We start from the raw sequence: 16,712 nt of genomic DNA on the forward strand, positions 1-16,712 counted from the left end.
AAGAAATGAAATTGAGTTATTTGTAGTGACGTGGATGGACCTAGAGACTCATACAGAGTGAAGTAAGTCAGAAAGAGAAAAACAAATACCATATGCTAACGCATATATATGGAATCTGAAAAAAAAAAAGGTTCTGAAGAACCTAGAGGCAGGCTAGGTAGACGCAGATGTAGAGAATGGACTTGAGGACACGGGGAGGGGGAAGGATAAGCTGGGACGAAGTGAGAGAGTGCCATGGATTTATAATATACTACCAAGTGTAAAATAGATAGCTAGTGGGAAGCAGCCGCATAGCACAGGGAGATCAGCTCAGTGCTTTGTGGCCACCTAGAGGGGTGGGATAGGGAGGGTGGGAGGGAGACACAAGAGGGAGGAAATATAGGGATATATGTATACGTATAGCTGATTCACTTTGTTATAAAGCAGAAAATAACAGACCATTGTAAAGTAATTATACTCCAATAAAGATGTTAAAAAATTTCTTTTGATTTTTAAAAATTAAAAAAATAAAGTGTCAAGGTCAAGAAAGCCAAGAAAAAGCTGAGGTACCATTCAGAATAAAGGCCACTACAGAGACATGACAACTCAAAGCAGTATGTAACTCTGAACTGCATCCTTTTGCTATAAAGGTTATTATTAGGACATTTGGCAAAATCTGAATGGGGCCCAAGGATTAGTGGCAATTTCCTGATTTGACGGTTGTTTTGAGGTTACATAGAAAAATGTCCTTGTTTACACAAAATACATACTAAATTCAGGAGTGATTTTTAGGAGTGACAGGCCCAGCAACTTGGCAATTTATTTTCAGATGATTCAGGTTCTGAATTTGTAATTTTTCTGTCTGACAATAGTTCAATTTTTTTTTTTTTTTTGGCCGCGCTGTGCAGCTTGCAGGGTCTTTGTTCCCTGACCAGGAACTGAAACTGGGCCTCGGCAGTGAAAGCGCCGAGCCCAAACCACTGGATCGCCAGGGAACATCCTAAAAATGTTTTTAAAACTGTAACTTCTTTTCCTTTTTATGTTATATGACTTAAAAAATGACTATAGCAATGAAGACAGTGATGTTGAAGATGAATTTGCGACATCAAAAATTTCACAAAATTATTTCTTGAAATAAAGTAGAAATTAATGTTATTTTATATAATGTGATTTTTAAGTATATATTTTCACTAAAACATTTACGAGTTAAAAAAAGATCAGTGAACGAATGTGCTCTTCTAGGTTGAATTAAAATAGAATATTTAAGGTTTAAAAAAGTTTGGCTGAGGAAAAATAACAGTTTTGCAAAACCTGTGTGATCCAAAACTAAGATGATATTCAACAGCAAGAAGTATTCCAATTTCTCATAACCAGTTCTCACAAGCAAAGAAATGCATGCCTCACTTTAAGAAGGTGTCAAATAGAAACAGGCAAATCTGAAAGAATTTACCAAGTGTAATAAATTAGAGGTGAAGTCACAACCAAAGAATTTATGGCGTACAAAATAATTCACAAGTAGAAGATTCCTTCTATCAACTTCTCAGAGTCCCATAAGCTCTCTCCTGACCTCTGAAAGATGGGTTTTACCAAAATCTGGTTTACACTGAATTTTTCAGGTATATATGATCTGAAAAGAAAGAAGTATCTGATAAGAACCTGCCTGGTGCTCCTTCCTTGTTGCAGCCCTTCTTTGTGTAAGTGATCAGAATCAGGTCCAAGTGACACAGAACCAAGCACGACATATCACACCAAATACCATTTCCTGTCCAACCAATTCTCATCTCTCTCCAGTAACGAAGAGGTGGACGTTCTTCTTGGACTGCAGCATCTGTGCAGCCCGCTCCACTCCGACCACAGCAGCCAACCTCTGGGCATCGTACTTGGAGTAGAGGACAGTGCAGGTCCAGGCAGCTTCCTCTCCTCTGGTGGTGGCTTGCAGCATGTTACAGACTTCACTGTAGAAGTGGGGATATGTTGGCAGTTCATAGAAAATCAGGTTCCTGATGCCTTTTATTGTGTATCTGGTAGAAGGAGAAAGAGAGGCTATGTCTACATGAGAAATGTTATGGAAAAGCCACCGAAGAGTTTTACAGGGACACAGTCACTCTCACTGTTTCAAGCAAGGAGAAAGACCATGGCACAAATAACACACAGACCAAAAGTTACTCTAATTTGAGCCGGAGGGGCTCATTTTTTGTAACGGCGTATTTGAATTCCTAATGTTTGGCTTAAGATAATGATAAAATGAATTTGCACTTCTTGAGCCTAATCTGAGCAGACTGAGGTAAGGTGGGGAAGAATAGTAGACAAGGATTAGAAATCTGCCGCAGAAAATTTGAAAAGCAGGCATTTCCAATTTAACATTATCCTTATTATAATCAGGCAAAACAGTGTTCATAATGGAGATGAGGTCAGACCAGACCCAGTACATAAAATAAACTGCATAAACTGTAAATGCACTCCCATTAGTCTTTTCTTGTCATTCTGTAGACATGTTAACTCCATGGCAGATGTCCCAAGTTCCCGAGGACCCATTAGGCATCATGGGAAGGCAATTAATTTCAACAGCTTCCTCGCTTCTTTCCCTGCTGCACAGGGCTGCATGGTGGGGGGGCATGCAGACCCTAGCGACTTGCCTTACGGTTCAGGTTGAGATCAATCATTCCCTCTTGGGCTCCATGACCAAGATTTTATACGTTAACAAGGTTCTGATTTTTCCTGTTAGACTCTCATACAGGGCTGATGTCAGACTCCCTTGGGAATTTTATTTTATTCATGGACGATAAGTTTTCCTTGTCTTTTTATCCCTTAGCTCATCCTGATCTCTCTGGAGACCCTCCTCTCCCAAAATATAACTGCAGTCAATTACCTGGTTCATCTTTCCACATCCTCTTTCCATAAAGGAATTTTAATGGCTAATGATGTTGAAAAAACACAGTTCTGTCTCAGTAGTTATCAAAACAAACAAACACAGAGTTCCATTTCTGCTTAGTATGTAGAAAACTCAAGAGAATACTGCTCCCATGCTAACAAGAAAAAGATAATCTACAACAGTGTTCCTTTTCCTGAGCCTAGACAGCTGATGTCACAGGGAAACCAAGTGAACTGATGTCACAGGGAAACCAAGTGAACTGATTCACAGGGAACCAAGTGAACTGATTCAATGATGCCCTGGTGTGTGTTTAACAACTGATTCTCAGTGGGGGAGGACAGGTGCTGATTTGAGGCATTTGCCAATTTCTGTGGTGTAAATACTCCATTTCAAGCTACCAGTGTCATGTTGCTGAACTTGGAACTGGGAAGAGATGTGCAACCATACCTTAAGAGCTGGTATGAGCCAGCTTCAGCCCATCACTGACTGAATTCCAAAGAGTGACAAGATTGTCTGAAGAAAGACAGGACACATGAACCACTTCACCTTTGGCAGAGCACAGTGGGGAAGAGGGCAGCTGCTAAGAAAGTGGGTAGGAAGAAAAAAGCTACACTTTTAACAAGTTCTTAAAGGGCAATTATGGGCTTGCATGACAGTTCAGAATCCCTGGGATTCCCGGACACTCCTTTACTTCACAGTCACAAGGGCTTTTCCATAGGTCTCCACTGGGAGCCCTGGAGAGACTGGAGGCAAGGCAGAAGACCTGAGACACCCCGATGGTGGTGCAGACATGAAAACTCACTCTCTTCCCAGAGCCATGTTGTACACGAAGCTAAAGCCTGAAGCCAATGAGAGGGGCAAAGGTCAACTGTCAGGGTGGAGTCAGAAGAAGCAGAACTGTGTGCCTTAAGGGAGGGGCATTAACCCCTCACCCCACTCCTCCCCACCACAGGACTTACGTGCAGTAAAAAGAGCAGTCTGTCCTGGGGAAAGGGCATGAAGCCTGTTCAGTCCAAGATCCTGCACTGATGTAAGCAGATGTTTGCCACCACCGCAGAGAAGCTGGGACCTCTTTCCCACCAAGACCCCTCGTAGAACAAGGCAGAGGCTGGCCACCATGGAGGGTGGTGCAGGAGCCCTGAGAAAGCGCCAGCTCCAAAGCCCAGGATGGACAGAACCTGCCTGCATCTGAGCTGGACCAGGAGAACACCTGCCCCACTTCAAGCCTTAGCGGGGGAGCGAGCAGGAGTAGCCTGCTGCTGGGGGAGGGGCCCGAGCACGGGAGAGGCTCTCCCTCGGAACGGGGGTGCAGGGCATGGTGAAAGCTGAGAGGGGAGCAGGACACTGAGACAAGGCCCTCCAGCACCGGGCCCCACAGTGGGCCACTGTCTGCTGGAGGAACTGGCAGTCTGTGGTAAATAGAAGGTAACTATGGTAACAACCAAATCCTAACTAGGTTCACAACTGCCACACTAGTGGCCTGACAGAAGAGGTGGCCAGGCCAACTACTTACTCAGGCACTACATTCAACTGACAATTACAAAAAACACAGAAAAGCAAGAAAAAGACATTAAAACCATGAGGTAGTGATAGGGTGAGAGAGAGACATGGACATATATATACTAACAAACGTAAGGTAGACAGCCAGTGGGAAGCAGCCGCATGGCACAGGGAAACCGGCTCGGTTCTTTGTGGCTGTCTGGAGGGGTGGGATAGGGAGGGTGGAAGGGAGGGAGACAAAGAGGGAAGAGATATGGGAACATATGTATATGTATAACTGACTCACTCTGTTATAAAGCAGAAACTAACACACCATTGTAAAGCAATTATACCCCAATAAAGATGTTAAAAAAAAAACAAAAAACCATGAGGTATCATTTTGACTATCAAGTCACTGGAAAAAAGTAGGGTTTTACATTACTAGGCTAATGGAGTATAAATTATTGTGAGTGTGTATTTAGCGGGGAGGGGAGAAGATGGGAGTGGCAACACACAGCAAATTTTAAACTGGGTACAGCTTTTGAACAAGTAAGCTTTCCTTTCCAAATTTATCCTAAGGAAATGCCCAGGCAACTATGCCATCAACTACGCATATGGATGCTCTTGGCATTACTGTATATAATAACAGAAAACAACAAATCAATATGCCCATTAAAAGGAAACTGGGTTGGGCTTCCCTGGTGGCGCAGTGGTTGAGAGTCTGCCTGCTGACGCAGGAGACACGGGTTTGTGCCCCGGTCCAGGAAGATCCTACATGCCACGGAGCGGCTGGGGCCATGAGCCATGGCCGCTGAGCCTGCACGTCCGGAGCCTGTGCTCTGCAACAGAAGAGGCCCGCACACCGCAAAAAAAAAAAGGAAACTGGGTTAATTATATACCCATACAATGTAACACTATGCAACCATTAAAAAGGATGCTATACACACCTTAAAGATTACTTATAATTACACAGAAAAGGTATTTTTACAATGTAAAGATTTAGCAGACCTACCTTGACCAAATGATTACATTTAGTATCATCAAAAATGGGATAAACTGACACCTTGGGCCTCTTGAGGAGATGCAGGGGGAAGAACACAATATCCTCTATGTAGAATCCTTACTAAAATAATGTTTAAATCTTTGGTCCCCGAACTCTGATGCTCACTGAATCACCTATTTGTTTTTTAAAAATACCTGTAACTGGTCCCCATCCCCAAACACCATGATTTAATTGATACTGGGGTATGACCAGGGCATTCAGATTTTTTTTTTTTTTTTTTTTTGTGGTACACGGGCCTCTCACTGTTGTGGCCTCTCCCGTTGTGGAGCACAGGCTCCAGACACCTGTGGCCTCTCCCGTTGTGGAGCACAGGCTCCATCTTCCCAGACCGGGGCACGAACCTGTGTCCCCTGCATCGGCAGCCGGACTCTCAACCACTGCGCCACCAGGGAAGCCCCGGCATTCAGATTTTTAAAAGCTCCCCAAGGGGATTCTAATATGTAGCAAAGTTTGGGAACACTGATCTAAATAATAAGAAAACAGCCAAATCCAGATGTGGGACATTTTACAGGAAACTGGACTGGACTCTTCAAAAAATATCAGTATCACAACAAGGAACAAAGGAAGAGAATTATTCTAGATCAGGGTTTCTTAACCCTGGCACTACTGCCATTTTAAGCCAGGTAATTCTTTGTTGTAAGGGCTGTCCTGTGCACTGTAGGACGTCTAGCAGCACTCAGGCCTTGACCCGCTTGAACCACTAGACCACTAAAATAACCCTCCAACTGTACCAACCAAAAATGTCTCCAGATATTTCCAAATGTCCCTTCGGGAGCAAAACTGCTCCTGCTTGAGAACTGCTAAAATAAACTAAAGAAACATGTCAAGCAAATGCGATGAAGGATTCTTAACTAAATCCTGGATTGGGGGTGGTGGTGGTGAGAAACAGCTGTAATAGTCATTTTGGGAACAACTAAGAAAATTTGCATACAGACTAAATATTAGATGGTATTACTACAGTAATGTCAAGTGGTATGTTAATGGTGTTGAATGTTGTTTTTAGGCTCTATAGGCTGAAAGATTTAGGAGTTAAGTGTCATGAAGCCTCCCGTAATTTACTCTCAAATGGTTCAGGAAGAAAAAATAAGAGATGTGAGTGGAAAGAGAGAAGGAGAGACAGAGAATGTGGGTGCATGAGAATGTGGCAAAATGCTAACAGCTGGTGGAGTCTAAGTGGAAGGAGTTAGAGATGTTCACTGGGAGAGTCTTACAATGTCTTTGAAATGAAATCTTCCCAAGTAAAAAGCTGGAGTGGGGGCAGCATATAGTAGAACTATATATATATATATAAACTTAAAAATACATCCATAACATACAAATATATACCAAAATGCTAACTTATTTAAGCTTTTTTTCAATAAGCACATAACATATTCAAGATAAAAGAAAAAAATTCCAAATGTGTCCACTGTGATCCCAATTTTGGTATCCTTTTTAAAATGCCTGTGTCTGTGCACGTGCACATAGTTTTTACATTAAAAAGACAAGAAAGAAATACACCAAAATGGGTATTTATATCAGTAAGATTATAGGTGATCCCTTTTGTTTTTTTTTTTTGTGGTACGCGGGTCTCTCACTGTTGTGGCCTCTCCTGTTGCGGAGCACAGGCTCCAGATGCGCAGGCTCCAGACGCGCAGGCTCAGCGGCCATGGCTCATGGGCCCAGCCGTTCCGCGGCATGTGGGATCTTCCCAGACCGGGGCACGAACCCGTGTCCCCTGCATCAGCAGGCGGACTCTCAACCACTGCGCCACCAGGGAAGCCTGGTGATCCCATTTTTTCTAGGTTGTCTACAATAATTGTGTAATACTCTTGTAATGAGAGTATTTTTAAAGCAAAATAAAACAACAAAACCAATTCCAATAGGTATTATATTTAAAACCCAAGAAAATCTCTCTTAGTACCAATTCGTCCACAGTAGAGACTAGGCATCTCCTGGCAATAAGAGAACGTGACCAGAACCCCTTCAGAGGGGCAGTTAGTACCAATTCCCATGATCTTCTGCACCTCTTCCCCTGCCTTCCTCCTCTCCTGTATGCGCTTTGGGTCTTCAGTGATCCCTACAAATATGGCGTAACACTGCGACAGGACCCAAAACTAAGGACATTCCAGATGTCTATGTTACCTGACAACTGTTAAAGATAAATGAGGCACCCACAACTGACTTGCAAGGCTGGCTCCTGAATACAGTCTATAAAGACTAGGTCTGTTACTTCTGTAACTGGGGTTCTCCCTGGGGCAGGGAACACTCAGAAACACCCCACTAGCGTTTCCCACCTCCAGAAATCCTACCTCCAGAGTTTCTGATTGCCCCCTGCTTAAGAATCCTCCTCCCTGTGCTAACCCACTGATAATGCTCAGAGAAAGAACTGTGAACTGTCCTCCCCTCATGAGGGCCATCATGACCAAATGCCCATCCCATCCTAAGAATCTACTGGTTTCATCTCCCCAAAGAAAACAAATCCTCAGGTTGAAAGTTTTTTGCTAGCTCACAAACGAACTGCAATATGTCTAACACTGCCTACTTCCATAGAGAATATAAATACAGAATTTTAAAGCTGGATACTAAAGTTTAAAATACATGTACTTTTCCCAAGGTCAAATGAAAAAATTCAAATCCCAAAGACACTGCAGATCAAAATACCCATCATTACCTTGTTGACCTCTCAAGCAAAAAAATCTATAGCTGGGAACCTTGAGATAATTGGCAGTTGCAAATTAACTCCATTCAACTTAAACACCCACTAACCTGGTCCAGGGTATAAAGCTAATGGCACGTGTTCGCTATGTCTTTATAGTGACTTTGGGGACAAAACAGTTTGGTCAATAAATGAACAGTGTAAGACAGGAGACTGTCCTGCCTACTTAAGAGAAAGGGCTCCTTTGACATCATGCCCTCTCCTTGAAAAGCTGCTACTTGAGAGCAGTCCTCATCCCAGCTTAGTTCACACTTGCTACAGACAATCACGCTGCAAAGTTTCCCAATCCATCCACTTCATTTAAAGGACTTGCTTTGATGTATCAAGCTTTTGGAAAACTAAGGGCTCTTTAGACCTGCTGAGTGCAAACTCCCCCAAAATACCATTTCCAACATGAATGAAAACAACAACTCACTGGAACAAAGCAAATAATGATGCCAGCAAGAAGGCATTTGTTAATTGTTAACACTCTTGGGCCAAACAGCCTTGTCTGGGTAGCCAAGAATGTAGCCCAGCAAACACAAATGTAGTCACTCCTCAACTCTCCACTAGCATATCATCTAGGCAGCAGAATACCCAAAGAAGTCATGTCACGCCAGCTTGCTGTGCTCCGGCAGGCTGCTGGATCCCTCCCCCTCCCCATCCTGGTAGGAGAACATTTCGGAGGAACACCATCCTAATATCAGCATAAACTAAAAGGCAATGCAATGCCAAGGTGCATCATCTAATATGTTCCAAAGCCTAGAAGATTTCAGGCTTAGATGTTAGGGATTCTCTGAGGAAACGTGCCCCTCATTAGCTTATAATTGAGAATTAATAAAACAGTAAAGTCAGAACTTAAACTCACTGGACATTATTGTGAATCAGGAAAGAAAAGGTTATAGGATACAATTTCCAGTCTCTCTAGGTAAGAGCTTAAAAGGGGCTTTTACATTTGGCAGCAGAGAGAATTAGCAGAACAATAAAATAACCAAACTCTGGGGGCACAAAGGGCTGCAACTAATCCAAATAGTAACAGAAGGCTCAATATTACTAACACTCTAATTAGAATTAAAAAAAAGAGGGCTTCCCTGGTGGCGCAGTGGTTGAGAGTCTGCCTGCCAATGCAGGGGACACGGGTTCGAGCCCTGGTCTGGGAGGATCCCACATGCCGCGGAGCAACTGGGCCCGTGAGCCACAACTACTGAGCCTGCGCGTCTGGAGCCTGTGCTCTGCAACAAGAGAGGCCGCGACAGTGAGAGTCCCGCGCACCGCGATGAAGAGTGGCCCCCACTTGCCACAACTGGAGAAGGCCCTCGCGCGGAAACGAAGACCCAACACAGCCAAAAATAAATAAATAAAAAAAAAAAAAAAAAGAATTAAAAAAAAGAAAAAGAAAAAAAAGGCCAATCCAACTTATTTTGTCAAAGTCACATGGTGGGGAAGCTAAGCAAACCCTGAAGCCCTTAAATATTCAACTCTAAGCCCCTCACCTTTTGCTTCTCATAAACTTCAAGGAGCCCCTTAGTCCTGGTTCTCCTTGGTGCAGAAGTTGTGTGTGCACTGCCTCAGGACAAATGAGAACTTTCTGAACACTGACACTGTACTCAACTTCCATCTCCACAGACCACACAGTCCCCAATGTTTCATCTGTGTTTCTATGACAGGTTCCTCCCTTTCCTGTATTCAGCTGAGAGCTGCTCAACTCTGTAATGTCTTTCTTGAGGGGTATACCCACAGCTACAGGAGGTACCCTAAGTATGGACCCACTCCAGATCTATATACAGGTTATGCTGTAGTCACTCATTCGTTTCTACCACCTTTTCCAACAATGCCCATTTTGGAAGAAAACCAACCAACCAATCAAGAAAAGTCTGTCCAGCCCCCCAGACTCTGGCTTGTCTGCAGGAGGTGAAGCAAGGGAGGACCTTATAACACAGCAAAGCCCACCATGCACTTGGAAGCAGGCCCTCCAGAGAGGACACTTGAAACCTGGCCCTACTTTACCTTTTGTAGAAATGGAAGCGCTCTGTGAGGAGCAGGAACTGCTTCTCTCCTTGAAGGAAGAAGTGCCTGGCCCTGGAGACACCAGACTTCTGGGTGTACTCGCAGATATGAGTGAAGTTCAGTTCCTCCTTCTTGAAGTAATTTCGGAGACGCACAAAGTCAAAGTAGGAGGGGACATAGATAAGCGTGTGAGACATGACTGCATCACGATACTGAGGCAAAATCTTGTTGACGAAAAAGTTAAACCTGATTTGGAAAGGCAAAGGGCAAAGTCAGTGGTCGAGAGGTGAGCCATAGTGCCACTGCCAACTGCATGACCCTGGGCAAGTCACAATCTCCTTCTACCTCCCCTAAGAGGCCAATTTGGCCTACCTCATTGCAAAGAGATTATGTAAGGATAAAACTTGTTAAGCGCATTAAAAAGCAAGTGCTAACACTATTCATCATAAAGAATAGATGTGATGCTGGTATATCCCAGAGAATTATTCTAGGAAGTACATAACTGTATCATTCATTCATTCAGTTGTCAATAAGTCAGTCAACAAATAATTACTGAACACCTACCATGTGTTAAGCACCATTCTGCTACCATGGGTCCCCTGACTAAACACAATGAGAAGACAGGGGAAAATTACATAGAGAATTAGAAAAACAGTTCTTGCCCTGAAGGGCTTAGAATTAAGTTGTTGACATGCGGCATTAAAAAAATTAATGTAATTTAAAAATGCCACAATCTAGGGGAAAGTACCCCTGATTTACTAAACCTGCCACTATCGGAACTAGGACAAGACACTTCTCTGGCCTTCAGTGTCCTCCTCTGTCAATGGCATGACTGGATTCAACTATCTCATTTCATTTCGTAAATGGTAACTAATAAAGCCAACATGGAATACAATTCTAAATTTGAATGCCCAAGTAAAATCCCTCTCTGTGACCCCCCAGGGGTCCAATGGGACAGGGGAGGGTACCTGGCATCAATCACTGAAGCTAGGTTTTCAGCTCCCATCCTCTGGAAGACATGTGGGAGCTGCACCAGGACATGACTGATGCAGCCTGTCATCGGGACATTCCTCACAGCCACCTGCCAGGAGTCAGTGAGAACATTAGGAAGTGAGCTATCCCCATTGTTGACCAAATGCTATCCTCTCCTTCTGCCTCATGACCCAAACAATACACAATACTTCATGAAAATTCAGAGAAAGAAGGAGAGAACCCACCTGGCCTTGCACATTGACGCAGTACTTGTTGAATACAGAGTTGATCTGGGCATCCTGCAGGGCCCCAAACAGCAGCGTCTGACGATAGTACTTGGACCAATTATTGAGGCTCCACATGCGCACTCGAGAAAAGTCCACCCCATGTGAGTCCAACGGCAGTAGGTTCAAGTGGTTCATCAAATGCTTTGAGCAGAAATAATACTCCATTAATACTTATTGAACACTTACCTGTTGGGCATTGCTAACCTTTCTATAAGCCCATCATCTTATTTAACCCCATGAAGTACATACTGTCATCTCCCAAATTACAACAAGAAAACAGGCTCAGGTGGGTGAGTGACTTGCCCATAGTCAAGTGAACAAGAAGAAAAGCTCAAACTGGCCACCTCGTGGATCTTTCAAAAAGGATCAAGATGCTACCTATACAGAATATTTCTTTTAAAGGAAATTCTGAAATGCCACTCTAGTCACTCTATAAGCAACTCAGTTCCAGATTTGGACAAGAAGGGAAATGACACGGAACACAGAGCTGCTCTCCTTCCATGACTTGGTTCCCCAACAACGTTAGAAAATTCCCTGAGTGACTACATGTGCCTTTTGCTCAAAATAAAGATGACTCAACCATCGACATGCCTTTTCTATTTTAATCATATTTTTACCTTGTAATGTATATTGAAGGGTCACAAGTACTATAAGTTTATTCCCTACTTTATAAATAAGTACTCCCCTTTATTTGTCCCAAACTTACTCCAAGTTCTGGGGTTGTAGAAAAGGTAAATTCTCACATGCCTTATAAAAATAAACCTATAGTTCTGTGATGAGGATTGTTCCAAAGCACAATCCTAAACCCCAAAACATTGCAGGGTATGTTGAGAGGGAGAAAAAAAATTATAGCACAAATTACAGTAGGGGGACAAAAACATCTTACATTTCTCTTCAAAGCATCACAAATTCAGAAATCATGAGCAATGTTTTCCCATCTCCACTGAAGGCCAAACAAAAGAGAACGAGCATAAATAGGAGGAACAATTTTAGATAAAAACATTCCTGGTGAGGAGGAATTTCAACCAACCAACCAACCAACCACACTAAACTGGTCTATTACTAGAGGCAACTTTTAAGGGGAAGAAATCTTTTCTGGAGATTTGAAAATGTTGACAAGAATTTTTATCTTTCTGGATACTTTACTGACCAACTTGTGGGTAGAAGAAGGGACAACATTTCCCATTTTCAAATTGGAAAATGTGGAATATTTCCATTTCCAAGCTGAGTTTTAATCTGGACTTTAATAACCATTTCAGACTCAAACCACTGAGCTTCCTGTCTCTAAATGTTAATGACCAGCATTACCAAGACATGCTCCCAGTTCTGCATCAGGTAAATGTCAGCTTGATCAATGATGAGAAGCTCAATAGAAGACAGAAAGTCAAAATCTCTCTTCTTCTCTCCTTCTCCACCAATGATGGTCCTCAAGCCCAGAGGGGAGGCAATGAGGATGTCTGACGAATAGAAGGGGGCATAAAGTCGGATGCTTCTCTGCAGTATTGCCACTCCTATACACAAAACAGCCAAGCACACATCAGTTCATGAGTCACCACCAAGCCATTAGTTTCCACCCTCTCAAACTGCAGCCAGCCTCCCCTTGTACCTTCCACATCTTCCCCTTTGCATATAATTGTGCTCAAACTGCTTTAATTATTAAAATCATCATCCTCATCCCTCCTTTGCATCTACGGTCCCTTCTAGCTCCCACCCTCTTCTTTTCCTTCACTGGCAAAACTTCCAGAAAATTGTCTCTATTTTAAAATCTCCCACTCACTCCTTAATGCACTGCAATCTGCCTCTGAGTCTCAGGACACCACTGAAATGACTCTTGCTAAGGTCACCAACAGCTCTCAGTTACCAATTCAATGGCACTTTAGTGTTTCTTGTCATGAACGCATAAGCACACCCTCCTTGAAATGTTCTTTTCCTTACCGGTGGTTTCCACGATTTTAACACTTACTTCTCCGATTACTGACCTTGTCCTTATCTATTTTTCCATATTCAAAGAGCTCTTCTACAAATCCCTGGATTCACTCACAAGTTCTCTTTCACTCTACATAAAGCTTTGGATAAATATATTCACTAATTATGGCTTTAACATTATCATCACGAAAATTTATATTTCCTGCCCACATCTCTTTCCTAAGCAACAAGTAGCAGTTTGTAAAGAGCCCAGATCACACGTGAAGGAAATTCACTTGCTCATCTTAAAGCATCTACCAGAGGGGCAGAAGTTGGCTGGGACTCTCTCTGGGGACAGAATGCTGGCAGCTGCCATTTTTACAAATTCCCTCTACCTTGATGGCACTGGTGAGTGCCGTTTTTTGCACTCTCACTCTAAGTTGCTAACAGTGGTGGTGGGTGAGTACCCCCTACCCCACTGCCCTGCACTGCTTGTGTGCAGCACTGACAAACATGGCCAACCAGCAGCCACGCCTACCCCATCTCACGCCACTCGCAGGACACAACCTGAGGCAACAAACGCATGCAGCCCACACAGGGTACGTTCCTTGAGCACCAGGCTCAGGCAGATGGGGGTGGGACTGCATTTCTAGACTCCATGGGAGCGAAACAAACAGAGAGAGAGAGTTTATAAGACAACCAAGAACTAGGAAAAAGTTAAAAAAACAGTTCATCTCCCACACAGGGCCACTCCTTCAAGACAGGGGGCAATAACTGTTTTGCATAATACACAGAAACAAACACAGAGAGTCAAGCAAAATGAGGAAGCAGAGGAACATGTTCCAAATGAAGGAACAAGATAAAACCCCAGAAAAAATATTTAATGATAAAGAATTCAAAGTCATTGTCATAAAGTTGTTCACCAAACTTGGGAGATGAATGAACGAACACAGTGAGAAACTCAAGAAAGAGACAGAAAATATAAGAAAGTTCTAAACAGAACTCACACAGCTGAAGATTATAATAATTGAACTGAAAAATACACTAGAGGGAATCAACAGCAGACTAGATGGTAGAAAAGAACAGATCAGTGACCTGGCAGACAAGGTAGTAGAAATCACCCCAATAGAACAGCAAAGAGAAAAAATATTTTTAAAATATGAGGACAGTTTACGGGAACTGTGGGACAACATCAAGTGTACTATCATTGGTGTTAAGGGGTTGCAGAAGAAGAGAGAGAAAGGGGCACTAACATCCACATTATAGGGGTCCCAGAAGGAGGACAGAGAGAAAGAAAGGGGCAGAAAACTTATCTGAAGAAATAATGTCTAAAAATGTCCCTAACCTGGTGAAGGAAACAGACATTTAGGTCCAGCAAGCACCAAGAGTCCCAAACAAAATGAACCCACGGAGATTCATACCAAGACACATTATAATTAAAATGTCAAAAGTCAAAGGTAAAGAGGGGATCTTAAGCAGCAAGAGAAAAAGAACTAATTACAGACAAGGGAATCCCCATAAGAATATCAGCTGATTTTTCATCAGAAACTTTGTGGTCCAGAGGAGATGGCATGATATGTTCGAATATGCTGAAAGGAAAAAACTTCCAACAAAGAAGGAAGGAAATAATAAAAGTCAGATGAGAAATACTGAATAAATGAAACGGAGAAAAAAAAAAAAGATCAATGAAACTAAGAGCTGGTTCTGTGAAAAGATAAACAAAATTAACAAACCTTTAGCCAGACTCAATAAGAAAAAAAGAGAAGGGGCCCAAATAAAATAAGAAATGAAAGAGAAGTTATAACTGACACTACAGAAATACAAAGTATCATAAGAGACTACTATGAACAATTATACACCAAGTCAGATAACCTAGAAGAAATACAAAAATTCCTAGAAACACACAATCTTCTAAAACTGAATCATGAAGAAACAGAAAATGTGAATAGATCAATTACTAGTAATGTGATTGAATCAGTAATCAAAAAACTCCCCCAAAACAAAAGACCAGGACCAGAGAGCTTCAACTAGTAAATTCTATGAAATTTTAAAGAAGATTTAATACCTATCCTTCTCAAACATATTCCAAAAAACTGAAGAGGCGGAAACACTTCCAAACTCATGTTATGAGGCCAGTATAACCCTGATACTGAAACCAGACAGAAACACCACAAAAAAAGAAATGTACAGGCTACTATGCCTGATAAACACAGATGCAAAAATCCTTGACAAATTATTAGCAAGCTGAATCCAACAATACATTAAAAGGACCATACACTATAATCAAGTAGAATTTATTCCAGGGATGCAAGGATGGGTTGACAAAGTGGGTATAGAGGGAATGTATCTCAACATAACAAAGGCATATATGATAAACCCACAGCTAACATCATATTCAGTGGTGAAAAGCTGAAAGCATTTCCTCTAAAATCAGGAACAAGACAAGGATGCACACTTCTGCCACTTTTATTCAACACAGTATTGGAAATCCTAGCCACAGCAACTAGGCAAGAAAAAGAAATAAAAGATACCCAAATTGGAAAGGAGGAAGTAAAACTGACTATTTGCAGATGACATGATACTTTATGGAGAAAACCCTAAAGACTCCACCAAAAAACTGTCAGAACTAGTAAATAAATTTAGTAATGTTGCAGGATACAAATTTAACAAAAATCTGTTGTGTTTATATACATTAATAATGAACACTTAGAAAGAGAAATTAAGAAAACAATCCATTTACAATAGCATCAAAAAGAATAAAATACCTAGAAAAAATCTAACCAAGAAGGTAAAAAACTTGTACTTGGAAAACTACAAGGTATTGATGAAAGAAATTAAAGATGACACAAACATGCAAAAATATACCATGCTCATTGATTGGAAGATTTAGTATTGTTAAAATGTCCATACTGGACACCAAGGGGGGAAAGTGGTGGTGGGGGGTGTGTGTGTGATGAATTGGGAGATTGGGACTGACATGTATATACTAATATGTATTAAATGGACAATTAATAAGAACCTGCTGTATAAAAAAATAAATAAAATTCAAAAATTCAAAAAAAAAATGCCCATAGTACCCAAAGAAATCTACAGATTTAATGCAATCCTTATCAAAATACCCATGACATTTTTCATAAAACTAGAATAATCCTAAAATTTGTACAGAGCTGCAAAGGACCCTGAATAGCCAAACTGCTTATGAGAAAGAACAAAGCTGAAGGTATAACACTCCCTGATTTGAAACTACACTACAAGTCTACAGCAATCAAAATTGTATGGTAGGGCTTCCCTGGTGGCGCAGTGGTTGGGAGTCCGCCTGCCGATGTGGGGGACGCGGGTTCGTGCCCTGGTCCGGGAGGATCCCGCGTGCCGCGGAGCGGCTGCGCCCGTGAGCCATGGCCGCTGGGCCTGCGCGTCCGGAGCCTGTGCTCCGCAATGGGAGGGGCCACAACAGTGAGAGGCCCGCGTACC

The 16,712-nt window shown here is 42.3% G+C and overlaps 1 protein-coding gene across 1 annotated transcript in view; it reads right to left on the reverse strand.

Annotated features, from left to right (window-relative positions):
* Nucleotides 1–1,134: 1,134 nt before the first annotated feature.
* UTP25 (UTP25 small subunit processome component) overlaps nucleotides 1,135–16,712 on the reverse strand; it is a 30,130-nt gene continuing 14,552 nt past the window's right edge. The window contains exons 8-12 of the mRNA XM_007451558.1: nucleotides 12,645–12,847; nucleotides 11,295–11,477; nucleotides 11,046–11,158; nucleotides 10,078–10,323; nucleotides 1,135–2,000 (exon numbers count right to left, since the gene is read on the reverse strand). Coding sequence (XP_007451620.1) covers nucleotides 1,757–2,000; nucleotides 10,078–10,323; nucleotides 11,046–11,158; nucleotides 11,295–11,477; nucleotides 12,645–12,847 — 989 coding nt within the window. The 3' untranslated portion in view covers nucleotides 1,135–1,756. The remainder of the gene's footprint in view (nucleotides 2,001–10,077; nucleotides 10,324–11,045; nucleotides 11,159–11,294; nucleotides 11,478–12,644; nucleotides 12,848–16,712) is intronic.

Source organism: Lipotes vexillifer, unplaced genomic scaffold, assembly GCF_000442215.2.
Source record: "Lipotes vexillifer unplaced genomic scaffold, Lipotes_vexillifer_v1.1 scaffold111, whole genome shotgun sequence".
NCBI lineage: Eukaryota > Metazoa > Chordata > Mammalia > Artiodactyla > Lipotidae > Lipotes > Lipotes vexillifer.